The sequence below is a fragment of the Ambystoma mexicanum genome, chromosome 9 (assembly GCF_040938575.1).
Source record: "Ambystoma mexicanum isolate Mex_15411 chromosome 9, UKY_AmexF1_1, whole genome shotgun sequence".
Classification (NCBI taxonomy): domain Eukaryota; kingdom Metazoa; phylum Chordata; class Amphibia; order Caudata; family Ambystomatidae; genus Ambystoma; species Ambystoma mexicanum.
This window is the reverse complement of record NC_090931.1, coordinates 337239768-337261273: the sequence shown is the minus strand read 5'-3', so window position 1 is coordinate 337261273 and position 21506 is coordinate 337239768. Positions and strand designations below refer to the sequence as shown.

Here is a 21506-nt window from a genome sequence, read left to right as displayed (position 1 = left end):
GGCATCAGACAGCAGAGAGATTTCTGCCTTTGCCGTAGGAGATTGGATGGCGATTGCGGGGGACCCGGCTGGTGCTGAGCAGGGGGTAGCCCGCTGGGTCTGAGGGTGCAGCTGTGCTCCTGCATAGTTGGTGGGGGGTGGGCCCCCTGTGAGGACATGCTGCTGGTGGGCATGCGGAGCCTAGGGAGAGTAGCAGAGGCCTAGCAGAGCAGTTCTGTGTGAGGTGAAAGGCACGGAGAGTTGGAACCTGTTCAGTCTGCAAAATAAGTGGGGTCTGCAGGAGGCGTGTGCTCGGGAATCTGATGGTGGGGGCACAGAAGCCCTGAGAAGCTAGGGGTGCAGAGGTGACCCATTCCTGCGTGGCAGAAAATGGTGGGGAAGTGGTGGTGTTGTCCCTTCACAGTTGGAGCAGATATAAAGGATCAGCTGTCTGCTCTTTCTGGAGACAAAACTGTGCTTTGGGGACATGGAGCACCTGCTGTAAGTGGAGGGCAAGGGAGGCCTAGAGGGGTCTGCTGAGGTGGAAACAGCATGAGGACAGTGGTCGAGCATGGCCCCATGGAAGCAGGAGTATACACCTGGTCTGGAAGGGGTAGCTGGACTCTCAGGGCGCAAGGTGAAACTGGAGTTCTGGGGGCACTGCGGGTCTGGACTTCCAGGGAGAGGCCTGAGGTGACAGGGTGGTGGGTGGTGTGGTTTCGGACAGTCTGGATTGGAGTCAGTCAGTGGGGATACTGTCCCTGCAGGGGGTGGTGATGGCAGGAATGCGGGCATCTGAGGAGCCCCCACCCCAGGCTTGGGATGTTGGTGTGCCTGTGCCCTCCACGAAGGATGTCAGGGACATACTACAGGAAATTAAGGCTCTGAGGGGGAACATCCAGGCCTCGATCACAGATCTGCGGGCAGGGTGGAATTGTTGGAAAATAAGGTGGAGGGCATTGAAAGTAACCATCTGAATGTCAACTTGTTTGAAATGAAATACGAGGCATGTAGGACGGACCTGGAGTCCAGGGAGGAGGATGTTCAGCTGAAATGGGATGACCTGGGAAACAGGGACCACGGAAATAACCTCTATCTTTAGGGAGAGACTTTGAGTGAGGAGCAGAGAAAGGTGAAGGGACTCATCAACATGCTGTTCCACGATCAAGGTGGGAAGGAGGTGGAGCTGGAGAGGGCTCAAGGGGGAGGAGGGGTGCGATGAGAGGTAAGGGCCCGAAGTATGTGGTTGTAACGTTTTTGCGCTACATAGATAAGGCAGTGGTGTTGGAGAGAGCTAAATGGCAGTGGTCAATTCAGTTTGAAGGAGACTCAGAGCAGATCTATCAAAACCTTTCCTATTTGACCCTTTCCAGATACAGTGATTGTCGCCCACTGACCTCGTGGCTTTCGGAGAGAGGGATTCAGTATAGATGGACATATAATTTTGCTTTGGTGTTCGAGGTGGGAGAAGCAGACTACATAGTGACTATTGGGTCGGAGGCCAAGCAGGTTCTATGTCACCTTACAGAGAGCGAGAAGGGCAGGGAGGGGACCCCTCAGGCAGCAGGAGAGGGGAGCCGGGGATCCCAGCCACTGGACAGGGGCTTTGAACAACGCCGGAGAGCCCCTAAAGGAAGGAAGTTTAAAAGGTTCAATACACCATCCCCAGTGAAATGACAGGTACCTGAGAGGGTGGTGGATTCCATCGGAGGTGTCCAGGTGGAGGTTGTTTTTTCATGTTAGTTGCTGTTCGGGGGCATTCTTTTTCTATGGAGTATGTTGAGTGACGAGTGGGGACTGGGTCAAGTCTTTTTTGGTGACCCGTTCTTTGATGGCACCTCAGGGTTTTTTGGAGGGGGAAGGCAGAGGGTGGGAGGTGTGGGGGGCAGGGGATTGGGGTTCTGTACAGATTTTTTGGCACTAGAGTTGGAACACGGGGAAGGTGGTTCTGCCTGGGACGGAGTGCGGTTGACATGGGGTCATGGTTGAGATGAGGCTGACTCAAAGGGTGAGGGGGCTGCATATCAATTGCTGGGGGGGGGACGTTAAATGTGAAGGGGATGAATGCACCTACTAAATGGTCCCTTATCGCACAGGGGTTTCGTGGGCTCAATTTGGATGCTTTACTGATCCTGGAGACACGGATTATAGAGGGTGAGGAGCGTTGCATTCCCTCTGGCCTGATTGGGCAGGTATTTTGGGCCTCCGGAACAGTTAAGAAGGGCAGAGTTGGGATCTTGCTGCATAAAAGATTGTGGACGAGGAACCAATGGGTTTGGAGGTGGACCGGGGTAGGGCGCTTTTGGTCTCAGGGGAAGTGAGTCGGGTGGTGATATAGATGGCGATGTTCTACTGTCCCAACCATGGTCAGATGGGCTTCCTTGTGAGCATGTTGCCCTGCATCTTGTGAGAGGCTAGGGGACCGCTGTTTCTGGGGGAGAGGGTTTAATTTGTGGGAGGACCCAGGGATGGATCGAAGAGCACTGGGAGGAGACGGTTCATCATAGTTGCCAAAAAAAGGGTGCGGGGGGAGTTGCAGGATTATATGATCTCCCTTGGGGTCGTGGATGTGTGGTGACTGCTCCACCCGGGGATGAGGGGATATTCTTCTTTTCGCAGCCACAAAGTACCAACATCTGTATTGATTATATATACGTCCAAGGGGAAACGCGGAGCATAGTTTTGTTTGGGAAATGGTCCCGGTCAGTTGGTTGGACCATGACTTGGTATATATGGGGTTTTCCATAGCAGGTCTGCGGGTGCAGGATTAATTGTGGAAGTGTAACGACTCCCTCTGGGGGGATGCTATGTTTCAAGAGGAGATGCACAATGCTCTTTCGAGTTACTTTGAGGTAAATGACACAGGGGAAGTAGATATCTGTATGGTGTGGGAGGCCGCAAAGGCAATGTAGAGGAGGGTGCTGATTAGGGAAGGCTTGAAGGATGCAGGGTCTCTTGGAGAACAAACTCAGAGCTGAGATGTTGGCCTTAGAAGGGGAAGTGCAGAGGGGAGGCACAGATATGGGGGAAGAGGTAGGATGGGAGAGAGACAAGCGGGAGGAGTTGAGGATTTAACACCAACAGCTACCAGGAGCTACTTTCGCTCCTTAGGCCAAGTGGTGCCACACAAACACACCTATTTGGCATTACTTCTGTGTGTTTGGGAATGCCTATTAAAAGAGTTTTAGGGCACATCTAAAAGATAGTTTGAGACATTTAAAGAATAATGAGTCATAGGTAATGCACCAAAAAGTACTGTTTACATCTCACATGGTACTCAGATTTGAGGCACACTGTGTATGAGCTCCTCGTTCTGATAAGGTAGCTCCTGCTGGCTGGGTGACGCATGATACCCAGGAGCTGTGTTTAGTTTCTGCACATAAAAGCATTATTTCAATCCCTGATTCTGCACTGTGCACAGTGGCTCTGCACTGTTTACCGTACAGATGCTAAATAATGGTTGAATGTGTTTGCACACTCATGTTTGCCAAGGATTTGAACCTCAGAAATGCTACACCTGCCGACACGCTCACTGCTACTTTCAGGCACCAACCTGTCGGTTCTATAAGAAGCTGGAAATCCACCAATAACACATTACCTCTGAAACCCCTTTTGAGTGTCTGCGCCGGGACTCAACATCGTATTGTGTCTACTGACTTCCTCCTCATTAAGCCCTTGTTACATGGTTGGAAGTGGATCTACTGCACAAGTTATAAATGCCCAATAAATAAGAGGATGTACCTAGTGCCCTTCTGAAAATGTTCATATATCAGGCTTTGCCACGTTGTCTTGTTACCTGTAAGCAGGATCGCCGAACAAGGTTTTGATGTCATCTGCTCTTGGTCTAAGAGATGAGGTTATCCTCACCTGAAGCCACTGGATCAGTTCATCCATACTAAAAGTAGAGAAAATAAGGTTATACAAGATGCATTCATCTGACACCTGTTCACTTGTACAGTTGTAGTCATAGATGTTGTCCAGCGTGAGTGCTAAACAAAAAAAATAAATAATAATTGCACAAACAACTGAAATGTTTCACTTATCAGAAGAAAACACAAGTAACAACTGGCTGTACGGCAAACCACTCTGTCCAACAGAAACACTACTACTCTGCTCTGGGTGGTGAAAACTTCAGTGGACTTCTACATGGCAATGGTGTGCAACTTCGTGTGTGTATGTCTTGTAAACAGCAGGGAATAGAATGAGTCCAATATCTAATTTCACAAACCTTTTTGACTTTCATGACACTGCTTTGTAGGCACTTACCATGCATGGCCATTCTGGGTCCAAGCCCACTTTGATTTAAAATTGATGTACCTGATGATTTAAGTAATTTTTGGGGACTTTCGTAATTATTACAGAATTTTTTGAAAATGTACTTGGGTCATTTCTTAGCCCTGTAAATGACAAGTGTTACTACTAACAACAATACTAGATTTTCATATTTTCCATCATGCCAGATTCCTCTAGCTTCTGAGCACTGCTATAATAGGTGTTTGTATTTACCTGTTTTATAGTATACACTATCGACTTCAAAAGGATAAAGAGCTTAGTTGGCTCTGTCGGGATTGAAACCTGCTATTTTGCCCGCTAATACTGAGATGTATGTTCTGACGATTGCAAAGATTAGGACAACTTTTCTGCAGTTGTCTGGCCAATGGATTCTTACACATTTGTTTTACATCATTTATGTTATCATATTCCTTTATGCTCAATCTTGCACCCCTCAAAGGCAATGAATTATAAAGTTGTGTACACCTTGCAGGACTCGAAATTATTGTAATTAACTTTGGCGAAGTCTGTACTGGATCACATTGAAATCTGGAACTAATTAATATAAATGATTCAAAGTTATTCCAAATACCAGTGTATTCAGTTCACTATTGTTCCTTGTCTAACCCAGGTAACCAATTAAATCATGTGGGTTGAAGAGATGTTCATGTCAACAATGTGTTAGTGGTTCCTGGACCCAAGCAGATGGTAGGACACTGCATACAACAGAGACTGTCGATGTATCTTTCATGAACTGTTCGGCTCACTCTGAAGTAACACTCCCACCCAAAGGTTCACTGATGTGCAAGCAAGCAAGAGACACAAACAAAGACATTCACAACCATCCTGCATTTGGAGATTTCTAGAGTATTTCTAAGGAGAAACTGCACTTTTAGCTTTAAAAAATGTATTTGCTTTCAAAAATCAACAACAGCAGCAAAGACTTGAATGGAAAACCAGCTAACTACTAAAAATATTAAATGAAAAAGATAGAGCGCTCAAAAAGTTGACAGAAAAATATTAAACTCTGTCTTGAAATCCAAAACAAAATAGCCAAATTGGTTCTCCTGATATTAGGACATACTGTGCTGTAATTATCTAGAATCAAACTGCAAACATGTTTAAGCTATTATCCTATTATCTCATGGTGTGTTTTTTTAGGAATGAGAGGAAGGATTGAAATAATTTCTGGGTTATCTCTTCATATAACGCGATAATTCGTTTTCTTCAACTACTTCGCTTTTATCGGCCTACTGAACAAGGACTTAAAATTGTGGAGGTCTCTTGGTTGCCAATTACATGATCTTGCTGAGTTGCAAGAAAAGGAGCCCTCTCTGAGCGGAGCCAGGACAAAGGACAAAGGAAATTACCAAACTGATCCTATTGTAGGCAGCTGGATTCAAGATGGTTTGCTTTCCAGATGTCTTCACTGGAACCTCTTTGAAATATATGACTGACACAATCAAGATATCATGGTTGCACTGGATGTTGTGACGGTGTGCTCCGCCACAATAAGCACCCTGACAGCAAGTCCAAGGGTCTTTATTGTAGAATATAAGGCAGACTGGCTATAGGACCTTAGAATGGTTTCCAGGGCCTGTCAGGCTTTTAGGGAAGTTTGGCGCTAGAGCCATCACTCTACTTCCCGCCGGTTTACCTCCTCCTTAGCCCAGGCATCCTTAACAGGGATGTTTATTTCTCGCCATCAGGTTCACCTATCTATCTGCCAGCTGTCTTCATCTGTTGATGTTTCCCTATAACTGTGGCTACCTAACTCCCTCAGGGATTTTCTAACTTTCCCTGACCTACCCCACTAAGTAGTCAAAGGAGTTAGGGATGGTGCCTTCTTTCGCCCGGCATCAGTCATTCTCCTTCCACACAAGTTCTTAACTGACACTTAACTACACTGTTATCCTCGCACCACGTTACTAGCCCTCCAATCTCTCACTCCGCCTTTCCACCTCCACCCTTTGATCTTCTTTTCTCACTCTGGTCCTTACTATCGCTTGTGATCTCATGCAGAAGGGAGGTGGCAAATCATTTTGGGCTGGACTGCCCTTTTTTGATGTGGGATCACGCCTGATTTGCATATGGCCTTTCCCCTTTTCTAATGGTTCGAAAGGCAAAGAACAATGATGTGGAGGGTTGCCAAGAGCAATGTCAGAGGTTAAGATTGATTCTAAACCTTCCAGCATCATATCTTTTGTTTTGCTATATTCACCCTTCGTGGGACGGGTATGCCCAGACGTGGGTCCCGTACCTGCTGGGCCTAGAAACCCAAGCTATTCCTCACTGATGACACCCAACGTGGCTGAAACATGTCTTGGGAGGCTTGTAATCTCATGCAGAAGGGATGTAACCAAGCAGTTGGAGTAACCAAACAGTAGGAGTGTCAGATGTAAATCTCTACAAAGCAGCGGCCTCACCTGGCAACCTGTTCAACAGGGCCAACGATCAGCAGCAAGGAGAGCAACAAGCAGATTTTGAACTTACACTGCCGAGTGGAAGACACCCAATGGTTACTCGCTGTCAGGTTCTACTGGTTCTTATATTTGATATGGGTGCTGTGTGAGTTTTCTTTGTGCAGTTGGTCTGGCCTTACCTTGATTATACAGAGTGGTGAAACCTTCCCCAACTCAAGCACAGCTGACACCAAAGCCCTTAACGATGTTTACTTGGTCATCCAGGCCTGGATGGCACATCACGAACTTTGCCTTAAGGATGATAAGACCGAGCTCCTACTTCTAGGATCAAATCATCGGCTCAACAAATTAGACCAAACTTACAAGTCCTTCATTATTGACGGCAACGATATTAAAGTCTCCAAAGACACCAAGACTCTAGGCGTCTATCTTGACTCCACGCTCTCCCTGAACAGACAAACTAATGCAGTTGGGTCAGCTTCGGCTTATACTTGCAAACTTATCACTGCCTGCAGACCCTTCCTAAACTCTACCAACTGCATCACCCTCACCAGAACACTTGTCATGGCCAAAATTGACTACTGCAGTGCTCTCTACCTTGGGACTAGTCAGTCTAACCTTAATAAATTGCAAACTGTACAAAACAATGCCTTAAGGGCAGCCTTAAACATCCCGAGACGTTCCCATATCTCCTCCATCAGATCGGACTTATGTTGGCTCCCGGTAAAACAAAGAATTGCCCTGATAACCCTAGCCCTGACTCACAAATGCCTGAGCAACAACACCCCACCTTACCTGTCCGCTCGCTTCACACTCCACACATCCACTCGAACCACTAGAGCAGCCCAAACTCACAGCCTCATCGTGCCAAGATGTAAACTCCAAAAAGCTGGTGGGGTGAGTTTCCCTGTCCTAGCTTCCAAACTTTGGAACACTCTGCCCATGCCTATTAGAACTGAACCATCGTTCAAGAACAATGCTAAAACATGGCTGTTCTCCCAAGATCCATGATACCCTTACTGAGTCCAGTCCCCCTGTGTGGTACAGGACATGTATATACATCTCTGTCTGCTCTGTACTTGTATTATATTCTGTTAATGGTACCCCTCGGTTTATGTATATATGCTGTATATTTTGTAACTTACTGTGTAACTACTGTTTTATTGTAACATGTTTAAGAGTATGCGCCCGGTTGCCCCTGGGCCTGGTTTTCTGCGCTTTATAAATAAAATAAAATAAAATAAAATAAAATAAAATCAAGATGTAGTTTTGCAGAAAGTTACTTGATTGGCTAGAGGTGTTTGAAAGACAGACAATGAACATTCCAAACTGCCTTTCATTGTCAGAAGCTCAGCTGAGAGGTCCTGTTTTTGCTGAACTCCAGGATTACAGGCCCAAGGACCTCTCCTGGGCCATTTGGATGCAGGGACAGAATGTATTTCTGGAAGTCTTTGTCAGGATTGGGTGGAAAACCAGGTCAGGAGCAGAGGAGGGGGATTTTAGGAAGATCAAAACCTAAGTGACAGTTTATTTTATCTTTGATAAGTTCTCCTTTAAAGAAACTGTAATAAAGGAGTTTGTTTTCTAAAATAACACATGTCAAGAAGAGTGACTGTATACTAGGAGAGTGACTGTATATTAGTTTTGAAAGTTTCAAGAAACTGTAATGTAACCATCATTGACAGTATTGTTTGCCTGAGCGAGCGTGTGTGTCTCTGTGGAACTTCAGCACGTTATTTGTTTTTCCTATTACGTTCGGTTAACAAGCCTCAGTAATTTTTGAGGCTTACATTTTTTCTGATACGGGGCGCGGTGAAGTTTTTCCATCGGGCAACTTATTGCATAAACTGCGCAAGTGTTTATGTGAAGTTACTTCCCTTCGCGGTCGGGTGTCGTGGGAAGTCTTCGTGTTTCGGGCTTCACAGCTGAGAAGGAGTGCGCAGCATTATGGATTAAATACTTGACTAATAGCGTGTCTCTGTTGCGAAAGTGTCGGCAAGAATAAATTAAACGTCACCTCTGTGTGAAGATCTTTATTCTTGTGTGCGCATGATTCTAACGTTCTCCGCAGAGAGCAATCGTTGGTACGCTTAAATACACGCCTGCGTACATTAGACTTTGGTGAAACACTACGTAGAGAAGGCAACTAAAAAGTTCAGTTTTATGCATGCGTACTTGTGGTTTAAAGGAACCCTATGTTGTAGAGTCAAGCTCTCCTGTACAAACACACGCATGCGCACTGGTGGTTTAAAGAAACACTATTCTGTTGAATACGCATGCGCACAAGTGTCTTTGAGGAACGCTGCACCAGAGAGGAAAATTTAAAGCATTAACTCCAGTAAGCACGCGGGTGTAGTAGGAGTAATGTTTACAGAGAGGGCACGACTTTTAACTCACACCTGATAAAAGGACACAGAAGATAAAGCCAAGTCTTGCTTTACAAACTTCTTTATTTCCAAGTTAAAATATGGTAGTACTGTAAGTCGGTTTCTAGAGCAAACAAGAATAACAGTTTCCCTGGAATCTACCAAAATTTGAGGAAAGTATATTTAAAGTGGGAGCTTCCATCCCAGGCAGATTAAGCACTCCTCCAGATTCCAAGAAGAGGGGAACCAGGTAGGATTACTTTACTCTGTTTTCAAGGAGGCAGCAAGAGATTCAAGGTAAAGAGATTTATTTTAAAAGCTGTTATGTTATTTATCTTTTCCCCTTTTCTGCAGATTCGAGAATTAAGAGGTCGAACGCTGGTGTTTGTTATTTTATCCCTTTTCCCCTTTCCCTTGGGAGTGTACCTCGCTTAGCTGTCCAGTCAGTTCAGGGTGTTACATTCCTGGGGGATTGTTGGGGTTCAGAAGCTTCCGCAGACATCAGGCAGGAGAACAACCTGTCATTCGCTCATGGGCAGCAGAGTTAGGGAATGGACTGCTAATTGACTGAGAGTGAGGTTACACTGTCTGTTTGTTATTTAATTCTCTGCACACCTTCGATGAGAAAGCCAATGTAATTGTTGACGATTGTTCATGTTGCCCATGGCCCACCACCCTGATACTTTCTCAAACCCACTTGTCCACACTGTACAAAGACACAGTTGGTTCCGAGCACGATCCCCCGGAGTATATTATCTTGCCTTTATAGAGTATTTGGCCCAAACATACCCACAGCTCAAGCACAGCGATCCTCCTATTCTCGCCACACTGAGAGACCCATCAGTAAGGGCAGTGTGGGAAGAAGTGTTTGTGTTCGCCATAAACGACTATTTGGTACGCAGGGCTTGAAGTGTTACTTACAATACTAAAACAATAACGCACTTCTTCACGCGAGCAACCATATATTCATACTGCGCAAGGATCAGCCGGACAGGTAAAGATTAGTGAAATAATAAAGAATGTGATTATCCTGTTGTTTCTCCTTATTCCTAGCAGAAGTGTTGTGTTTATATTTTGGAGGATTTCCTTTGTTGCTAGTGCTACCGGTGTATCCTCTACTAACATTCCCCTGACCCAGGCAGGTGAAACGACCATGTCAGGTGCAAGGGAGAGCTCTGCAGACACGATAAGGAGAGGTAAGCGCAGTGTTGACACAGACACGAAAGGGGTAGACATGTCTCACTGACAATCCTCGGGTGTCTAATAACATGTGGTACAAACACATGACCAAAGTAGGTAAGGAAACCACCGGGGAGAGCTGCTATGTCTGCTCATTAATCCCCTATGCCATGAGTGCCTCCAGAACGTTCATTGCAACTGAAATATCCGCAGCTAAAGCACAATGCTTGATTTATCTCTTGATGGTGGCAACTTGAGGAAGGTTTCAAGGGAAGACAGCAATACTGAGATGGATGTCTCGAGGAATGTTCCTGTATGAGGATAATTACATAAAGACACTAGACATGGTGAACAATTATTGGTAGTTAGAGGAAGCTATACAGTAGGTAACAGATGGGCCAGAGAAGGGAGAAACTAAGACTAGAACACTGGATGAATTGCCATGTCCATGGACTAGAGTGAAAGAAACAGGGGGAGAACCCGGATGCTAGAAAAGACCACAAATACTTGTGTATGGCCAAGTATACACAGAGAACGGATGGAAGGATGAAGTGACGGAAAGCAAAGCGTTGACACTAGAACAATCACCAGTGAACAAGCTGCAGGAAGAAAATGACAAGTGCCTGAAGGAATGGGATGTGAGTGCAAAGTTACTGACATGGGTGGAGAATTAAGCTGGACCAATGCCAATAATACCCCTGAAGACACCAGTACTGTGTTATCAGAATAACGGGGAAGTGGGAGTTGGCGAGAATGTCGGATGCCGGAGCATAGGGAAGCATGCTGCAATGAAGGCAGGCACAGCAGTACTGATGGACCATGACTGGGTGTGAGGATCAAAGGCTTACGAGAAGCTGCCACCCAAATGGGGAGGAGTTTGCTTGTTGGGACATATCAATATGCCATTATTGTTTATGCCCCAAAAAGATGTGAAGCTCAATGAGTTCCCAAAGATGGATACAAACAAAAGGAAGAAGAGATCTGTGGACGGGGAGCAAATGGCCAAGACAGAGAAGCACAGTGAATTGAGCAGAGTTACGAGAGGAGGCAATTACTTCTCAGAAGCTTCAGAGACAGCACTAGATGAGGTTCCAGAAGAACACAGGTTGTTCAGTAGGGCGCATATGCTCTTTGCAGCATCATATTATCTGTAAATGCACACACAAATGCAAAGTAGCTGCAGATTACCTATTGGGGGCCGATGGTGACGATCAACTCCACTGTGAATGGGTTCAACGCAATAAAAGAAGAGCTCCGAGCAGTGAGGTTGGTGACGTTCCAGAATAGATACGTCCTGGATCTGCTCAGAGCAATGGAAGGAGGAGTTTGCACAAAAACTGGGAGTTCCTGTTGCACATTCATACCTGCCAACGACGAAGACAATGGTACCCTGTCAGAAGCGGTATTTCAGCTATCCCAGATGCATGCCAAAATGGAAGAAGAAGCTAAAGGGACTGGAAAGGACCAGAGCTGGATAGCGTACATATGGTCATGGATGCCGTCATGGCTGTCTGATGGACTGAAGTAGATAATGGTAGCACTGGTACTGAGAGGAGTGTCAATGTGTGGGATAAAGATGTGTCTCACTAAGTGCAAGAAGCCGGCGGAGGAAGCTTTCGGGATGCAGGTCCTGATGGATGTGAACATAGGAGGAGCAAAGCACCAGTTTGTGGCAGAAAGAAACAAGTTGAGACAGAATAGCGATGTGTGAATTATTCCCGCTAGGGGTGATGAAGTTGGACAACCCATTTGATGCAAATTATTATGAAGGAAAGTGGGTGTGGTGCAACCCTGAAGGAGTGCCTAGTTATATGGAGTGGACCTTTGAGGATCATGTGAATTACTATGGACACCTCAGAGGGATAACGAAGATATGGCAACAAAGATCAAAAGGATTGACCTAGAAGGGTGTGGTCGACAGGTCAACCAGAGGGGGGACTGAAGACGGAGTCGGGATCCTGGGACCTCCCTCCTCCCCAACCCCCCCAAGCCAGACCAGTAAGGTAATGACAAGACGGAAGACCCGAAAAAGAACGCAACCACCCATTCCATTTCGGACAAATCCCAAATGCACCAATGATCGACAAATACATTGAGAGGCACCCTCTCAGCCAGCTATACAGACCAAGTGCGGTACAAATCTATCCTTGCGTGAGTAAAGAGCCAAAGACCATGGTCAGAGCCACCTATATGGACAGCCTGGACTAAGCACCTAGAAGCCATGCTGCTGACTTCATTAGAGACACCACGACACAGCAGCGTTAGACATGAAGTACACATGCAATCTGCACTGCACCACACAAAGACACACTTGAATGCATGAAGAACATGAATGCACAGTTCTATAGTTAGAGGACAGATACATATACATACTGTCATTGCTTTATTATTTTGCCATTAGCCATATGTAGTAATGCAAAAACCGCAAGGCACAAGAGGTCGAGAGCAAGCTTGCGGATGCTTAAAGTCAATAATCGCGTTGACATACAGGAGCATATATGGTACTTGATCAAGCCACATATAGCTAACACATAGGGAATGTAGTATAACATGGAAAACGTAGAAACCGCATTATAAGGTTTAGGAAAATTACAGCAGGCCTCAAATCATTGAGCAGAAGACAAGTTGAGCTCATTCAGGCTGGACAGAGAGCAGGACGCATCAGACAGGGCCCACCGCCAAGGTGAAAAGATACAAAGACTTTCCAATCCCCAGACGGCAAAGGGACCATCTGCAGGAAAACGGAATAAATCCTCATAATTAGGAGTCACACAGCTGGATTTGGTGCTGTCTAAACAAGTGGTACAGCCGAATGGAACAACGGACAGTCATCCAGGGTGGGAAGAAACCAGTCCCAGCAGCGAGCCGCAGATTGCTACAAGTGTTGCTACCGTTAGGGGAATATTCTCATATGGCAAATGTGGTGTACACAAGTTACAATACAGACACATAATCGTTAACATTACTTTGAAAAGGTACACTGCGAGCTGAGAACCCGATCGAGTCCCAGGCGTGGGGGAATCAGCTATAGCCAATCACAGTTTAGCACTCCAGCGGTGGGTTGCAACAGGCGAGAACCAATGGTAGGCCCACTACTCTGCAACAATGTATTACTTAGTAAATTGGGGATGGGACAGGCCAGCCACCTGACATGTAAAAGCCAATAGAATAACACGTATTGTTGACCATGTAGGTTATTAGACTGCCAATCCCACAAAGCGATAGGTTTTTGGAGAGCAGCCCAAGTAATGACAGAGTAGTGATGTAAATTTACACTAAAACTGGCCTGCGAGCCAAGAGAAGGCGAGGTGTATTGGAATCCGCCTGTGTTTTGATATCGATCCCTGTTGGTTTTGTCTCTAATAATTGTAGTTTGAACTTGCCGTTGACTGAGTCCTCTGTGTATACTGGGGAGGGAGTTGGGCTCTCCAAGTCTGTGGACTTCCACTATCAGTCTGGCATACCTGGAAGTTTGTCGCAACGACAGAATATATTTACCGACTAATCCAACCATCTTCATGAACTCACCCATACAACTGTATTCATCCACTTATCCATCCACCCTTATTCATTCACGCAAGCATTCTCCCATCCAACCTTATTCATCCACTCATCCATCCACTCTCCCAGCCATTTTCACCCGCTCATCCTTTCACCCTTATCCACCCACTCTACTCATCCATTCACCCGTCTAGCCATATTCACCCATGCATTACATCACCCCATAATATTTTCAGCCACTAATGTAGCCATATAGTAACCTAACAACATTCTTCCACCCATAAAACCATATTCATCACCTCTCAAAAAACTGGTACTGATGGCCTTTGACGCCACCAAATCGTTTGACAGAGTAGACTGGGCTTTCATGCGTCAGACTCTTGAGGCTTTTTTTGCTTTGGGCCGGCTTTCCAAAAGATGGTCCTGGCCAACTACCAGGCTCCGAAGACTCTTCTTAGGGTCAATGGCACTCTCTCTGACCCAATTTCCCTAACCTGCAGGACCAGACAGGGGTGCCCACTATCTCCTTTGCTCTTTGCCCTGACCATGGAACCATTTGCCCAAAGAATTTGATTGAACAAAGGTATCAAAGGTTTCCAGGTTGGCCCCACCCAACACAAAATAGCCTTATACGCGGACGATGTGCTGCTTACTATCTTGGAAGATACCTCCTCATTAAGGCACGCCCTTGCAGAAATAGATGCTTATGGGAGGGTCACAGGCTTCTCTATTAATTTTAACAAATCAGTAGCCCTGGGAATCGGCCTGACCTCAGATGACCATAAATCTCTAGCCCCGCTCTGTCCTATCCAGTGGGAGAGTAAGGCGATTCCCTATTTGGGGTCCAAATACCCGCAGACCCAAAAGAATTGTATCGCGCACATTTTCCCCCGCTCTTTCAGGAGCTGGAAAGCGATCTGAAGAGATGGGCGGCACAGGAAATCTCACGAATGGGGCGTATCACTGCCTGTAAACTGAATCTCCTTCCGAGAATTTTGTATGCTTGCTCCTCTCTACCGTTCACAATCCCACCATTTGCTCTTCAAGGACTCCAGAGGAAGTTGCCCCGGTCCATCTGGAGAGGCAAAAAAGCTAGGATTCCCCTGAAAACAATGTTGGGTAATGCAAGGTTAGAGGGGCTGGGAGTCCCTGACCTACAAAGCTATCAGATAGCAGCACAACTGTCGCAACCCATGCCTGGCTTATGACCTCTGGGCGCCCTGGGTGGGTAGAACTTGAACATTCCCGCCTGTCTCTCCCCTTGCGCTTTCTCCCACATATCTCGCCCCCACCAAGGCGGCAATGGAATAGCCTACTATTGTCCACAAAACACACCCTGGACGCGTGGGACTGGGCTCTGTGACGCAAGGGGATCCCGAGGGCGTTGGGTTCTTTCTTCCCGGTTTTCAATAACCCAACATTCTCTCCTGAAACTAGCCCACAGAACCTCAGAAACTGGAATGTGGGAGGCCTCGAATCGCTGGGCCAGCTCTTTGCGGGGGGGGCTCCCCCGGACCTTTGAACAATGTAAGGAAGTCTTTCAGCTGGAGGAGACAGATAGATTCTCCTATATCCAGCTCCGCCACTGGTGTTCCCACCCTCAAACCGTCCAGGCAGTGACACGCACCCCCACGCCCCTTGAAATAACTCTGCGAGAGCTCCCAGACCAGGCTAGAATCTCTGCTCTATATAAGCGCTTCTTAGGTGACTTCCTCGTTTCCAAAACAAGATGCATGGCGCAATGGGAGGCAGATTTAGGGCACCTTGTGACGGATCAAAACTGGATTGACATATGGACAAGGACACACTCATCGTCCCGCTGCATTACTAATAGGGAATGTGCATACAAACTCTTGCTGCGCTGGTACTATCCCCCCCTGCAGCTGCACCATATGAACCAGGCCCAGGACCCCACCTGCTGGAGACTTTGTGGCCATCCAGGCTCCTTTTTTCACATGTGGTGGTCATGTCCGAAGGTACAACTCTTTTGGAAACAGCGCTTACCCACTATTGAAAACATTGCAAGGAAAGAAGGAGCGAATTAGCCCCCCCCATACATTCTACACAAGATGAACCGGTTGCTCTTGCACTTGTGGGGGACGCCCCCATTGCCCTTCTGCTGCCGTGAGGAACAAGGCCTCAGCTGGAGCAGAGGTGGGACTATTGCAGGACACGCTTGGACTCCATTTTGTGTACCCTCGACTCCATCTTTGGACCATGCTGCAATTCGGCACTATAAGGTCTCCTCTCCCCTCTGCAGCGCCGTGCACAGCGAGCACCAGTCGCCCCCACCTTTTCTGTGTGGCCCAAGTGCCTTTCTCACAGATGCACTGAAGCTAACTGCAACACTTAACATTATGTATCATATCATTCTTCCTCTGAGATGGTGGTCGGTCAAAAGGCCGAAAAATAAATCTCAAATAACAAAAATCTCGAAAAAAAAACGCAGAAAAAAAAATATCGAATTTTTTTTTTTTATATATATATGTATTTTTTGGGTCAGGTAAGTAAAAAAAAGGGTTAAAATAAAAAAAATAGAAAAAGAGGGGTTCGGGGGGAACCCCCCCATTTCGAAAAAAAAGTCATAAAAAAAATTCGATATTTTTTTTTTCGGCCTTTTTTTTCGAGATTTTTTTTTCCGAGATTTATAAGTTCGGTATTATGACTATAAACCCTCTGAGATCACTGTCCTTTGTGTGAACCAGCCTGAACTATGTTGTGTGGCTCATCCATCTCTGCAAACCTGCTCCCGCACCCCTCACCCTCGCTGGTGGAAAATGACTGCTTGTGTAAGCCTGTGCCCTCCTAAGGTATTCTCTTGATGTAACAGAAGTGTGCCCCCACTGTGCTGACCACCCCAGAGTGGCCCTAATAAACCCAGACCTCTGTCATCGTATATCCTGCCTTAGTATAACATGTGTCACTCCACCCCCATTTCACATAGATGTGCCAGGCCAGCCCAGTCCCCAGGTCATCGCATAAAGTAAGACCCCCACACCTTTCACCTTATGAAGGACCCAATGCGAAATTATGTAGTGATGTATGTACAACGTGTAAGCCTCTAAGATTTACTCAAAGGTATATTGGTGGTCATTGTTTATTGTATGCCAAGATTTAGTATCTATGCCAGTTTAGCTAGTTTCAACCGCATCGCCTGCGTGACCTGACACTCACCCCTCCCGGACACGTCCAGCAGAACCACGTGAGGCTCACCCTCCTGCCAAAGGAGCAGCCAATCCTGACAAAGCAGCACCTACAGACCCCTATGCATCGTCGCCTTGTAACCAATAGTATTGCATTTTTGTAACCTGTATAGCTGACGTCACTGATGACGCCTTTTCGTTTTATAATCCATTGTAAGTGTAATCTTTGCCAGAGCGCTCACAGGGCAGCAGAGTTCTCTGGATGCCGAATTCCATATAAAACTTTGGCAACCTTGCAACCTGTTCTCTTAGTCTCATTCCCTACTGGGTTGTGTCTTTTATTCTGAGTTTGTATTTGTAAAGCGGGGAGTGAGCACTTTCAAAATCACCCAAACAATAATTCCACTGGAACCTGAGCCCATTCTCCTGGGGTCCCCGATCCCGGGGAGTTACCCGAGGTCTGGGATAAAGGGCAAACTATTGACCCAATATTTGTTGGCAGCAAGAATTGTGGTTGCTCGCACTTGGAAGTCCACTGAAGGACCCCTCATGCTTCTTTAGTGGGAAATTCTGATTGCAGAAAAGGTAACCGCAGCCAGAGTTGGACTACTACACCGCTTCCAGAATATCTGGGCTCCATTCCTGGATTTTGATAGGAATTTCCAGGCTTTAATTTATAAACCCTGTAGCGCCGGGGGGATCCTGGGCACGGAGAGGGATCCGCAGAGGGAGGTGGAAGCTGAGGCGGAAAGGGGAGCCTTGAACTACTGAGACCCTGAATGCGATGGGGACACAGGAAGGGGGTGGGGGAGGGAACTGGGGGGCACTGTAAGCTGGATAACATGTAATGGTAAGAATGATTTTGATGTCACTCTGCTCTGTTTAAAATAAACACAGTTAAAAAAAAATATTCCTCAAACAACCATCCACCCTTTCTGACCCACTTATGCAGCCACCAATCCCCCCATTTTGATCCACTCTTCCATCCACCCACCCAAACATATTCAACCACTCATCAATCCCCTTACAAACATATTCACCCACTCGTCAAACTGTATTGACCCACTTACTTATACACAATCCAAAGCTTTTGGCTTTTTCAATGCTTGTTTTTTAAGGACTTTGGTGAAGGGCACACATAGTGCTTATAAATCGAGTGGCAGGCCTGGTTATGACATTTTCTATTACAACAGTGGATCATTTACATCTCCAATTAAGCCATTAACTCTCAGAACACTGCTTTGAAAAAACACAGGCAGTCAATTGAGTCCAAAGTTTGATGGTAAGGCTTTACTAATGCAAGCTCAAAGAGTTCCAATAAGGAGGTCTTTTGGGTGGGGAGGGGCAGGAACTGGCTAGGAATGGCCATAGGGATTAGCATGGTCATATGCAGTCAATAGGTGGCAAAATACCAAACACCACCTACAAGCATTTTGCCCCGCCTCATCTGCCATTTCTCCCAATCTGCACCCCAATGCAATAGTTTTGGCTTATAGGAGGAGCAAGCAACCGCTTAATATCCAAACTAACCAGTAAGGCCAGGATGTAGAAAGCTCAACATTTTCAATCTCCAGACCCCATGCCAGAGCTGCTCATCCCAACCAACCACATGAACACCCAATATTAATCTTGTTTGAGGTGGGGTTCTGCAACCAAAGGTCATGTAAATGGTGGAACAAATGATTAAACCGTCTTTTAATGTTGTGAGCAAAGTAAATACATTGTGAATATTGGGGGGAACAAAGGTTGATTTTTGACTTGCCTGCTTATTCTTTAAGTACTGATGTTCAGAGGGAAACTATGAAAGACAATTTGAATGAATATAAATATATATAAAAAGCATAAACCTTTCTGCACGTTTTTAAATGTGCAGCTCTCTTCTAAAAGACATTATTCATTGTCAGCGTACGTACTTCGACCCATTCATCCCTATTAGAAGCCTTAATATTATGTTATGTTTGGCTAAAGCGTTTGTGCAAATGTATTCCTTTGGGTACAATGATTAAGATGTTTCAAAATGTTTTTGTTGACAATAGCCCTGTACCCGTGCCCGGTTCCTTGGTGCTTGGCACCAGGCCCAACCTCCTTTCCCCTCTAGCCCTCCCTCCTTCTTCCCCCCTTCCTGTCCCCATCCACTGATTGGCTGCTGCGCACGGGTCAGCTGACCTGGATATCCAGCTCTGCTGGTACCTCGTCCTCATAAGGAGCACACCCAGGGCAGCCTTGTGCGGGCGGCTTGCTAAGGGTTTAGGAAAAGGGTACCTCATCACCTGTTTGCCATTGGGCGTTCCTGCCATGCCAGGACACCCGTCTGCTGCAACAATCAGGAAGGGAACGACTATTTGCTTACACATCTAGTACTGCTGTGTCAGTATTTTGAATCTAACTGTATTTTGAAACTGTCCACTGCTCTGTGCCACTAGCATTTTTTTCCACAGGGCAGTGTTGTAGGCCTGCACTTTGAATCTTGCTGCTGTTTTGTGCCACTAACCTGTATCTTTCCCACAGGGGCAGTGCTGTAGGCTTACCTTTTGAAGCCTACAGGGACCATCTGGTATGTATAGCACTCCATCTCAATAGAACATAGCCATACCCTGCCTGGGGCACGGCCACTCACCTGCATACATCTGCAGCAATTCACTACTTGACTTCATAACGCACATCACCTCTGCCATTAGAATACATCCGAGTCCCACGACATAAATGTGGTCCAGATGGGCACATAATCAGTCTCCTTGACTCACCTACTCTCCCGACAGTCTATCACAGCACCTTTCCTCTAGCTAGATCTCCATGAGTCGCTAGGAGGTACTTAGCCACCCCTCCCTACTTTTGTGCTGGCTAAAATGCAGACACACATTCTAAACAATCCCCCCTTCAATTCTCATGCCTCGGATTTCAGTCCTCCAAGGGTGTTTACCCCACAAAGCGTTGAGGCCATACTAATGGCATTGGGTGCTATACAAATGCCATGTAGCATAAAACAACACTCACCTATCCACCCACCATACTATCATACTCAACCACTCACCCATTCAATCTTATTCACAGAATCATTCATCCACCCATATTCACCCACTCAGGATCATTTAATGCACTCATACATTCATAAGATCCCACTGATCCATCCATATTTCTGCCCACCGGACAATATTTGCCCACTCATTCAGCCACGCATCCAACCAGGTTTACCAACTCATCTATCTAGCTAGCTAAACATAACCAACCACTAACCCAGCCATCCACATTTACCCACTAATCCCACAATTGTCATCAACTCATTTATCCTCCCACCCATCCATCCATATTCACTCACCATCCATCTACTCCTTTTCACCCAGACATTCCCCCACTCATCCATCCATGTATTCACCTTTCCAACCTTATCGATTCACTCGGCTTCACACACAACCCTATTCACCCACTCATCAATCCACCCTTATTCACCAACCGAACCAGATTCGTCTACTCATCCATCCGCCAAAACTACGATGTTCCAACCACTTACATACTAACTCCCACTTAAGAGTAGTCTTTGCGATAATGAGGACTTGGTGGGATCGCTAAATACACACATGCACTGGCCGTGCGTGTACAATTGCTAATGTTTTTAATATTCCGACAATACAACTCAACTGGAACTTGAAGGCAAAACGAGAGTCACACAGTCGAAATGTCTCTTTTCCCGTGTATGCATGATTCGGCAAAGACAATGGCATTGCTGAATATCGTTTCAGTTTAAATTGCAGAGGATTCCGTATTACTTAGGGCATAATCACTGGCTCTTCTTGAAAAATAATGTATTCTTGGGTTTGTAGTTTTGAATCACTTCAACTAAAACAATGAGACTGAAGTACCAAATAAAAATATCTTGAAAAAAAATCTCTCAGCTGATAGCATAGTTGTACAAAAGAGCACTAGTTTGGAAACTAGATAAAGCAATATATCTATAAGCTTCTGAAAACATTATAAATTTAGAGAAAGGAACAGCCCGCTTCCCAAACTCTTCCCGGCGGTTTATTAAAATTAAACGTATACAACACACACACTTGAACACACGTTAAAACGGCTAAAGTAACGCACCTGGACTTGTATTTTGGTTGCCTCACGAGACACGTAAATAAGTGTTAAGCAGCCAGCAGCTTTAGTGAGCATCGGAGATACCGCCAGTGCCTGTTCTGATGAAGTATTGTTTACTTCCCATCAGCAACGCATTCCCCTAGCAACGCCCCGCCCCCGCACCACACGTCAGGTGCACGTTCCATTCAGGCCATTGTACCCGTGTGGTGCGCACGTCCTTCAATCATGCCTGCAGTCATCTTTGCCCAAGCTGTAAGAGGAGCCGGAGCAACTGTATTTAGCCAAAACAAAAGCTGAAGAAAACGAGGATTTTTCCGAGATTGAGAACTAGGGTTGATAAGGACGGCGATGGCATTAAACCTGGTTACGTTTTGGGATTTGTGGTCCCGACCGTGCGTAAGGGCGGAATACTTGTGTTTTTGTGTAGAGGACGATATGACTTCCAGTGGGTGAGAGGGTAAGCCTGCTAGAGAAGGTATTTGGGAATTTGTTCTGCGCAGCATATTGGGGGGTGAGATAGATTCGGCCTGTGCCGAGGTGTGTGTTAAGTGTGCGTGCGTGCA

General features: G+C 46.1%; 1 protein-coding gene across 1 annotated transcript in view; it reads right to left on the bottom strand.

The window, feature by feature from the left end:
* The window catches only part of LOC138487325 (uncharacterized), a 2513852-nt gene extending 2492821 nt beyond the window's left edge, over positions 1–21031 (bottom strand). Inside the window, exons 1-2 of the mRNA XM_069613924.1 lie at positions 20947–21031; positions 3776–3874 (exon numbers count right to left, since the gene is read on the bottom strand). Of these exons, the coding sequence (XP_069470025.1) occupies positions 3776–3873 (98 nt within the window). The 5' untranslated portion in view covers position 3874; positions 20947–21031. The remainder of the gene's footprint in view (positions 1–3775; positions 3875–20946) is intronic.
* Positions 21032–21506: the final 475 nt, after the last annotated feature.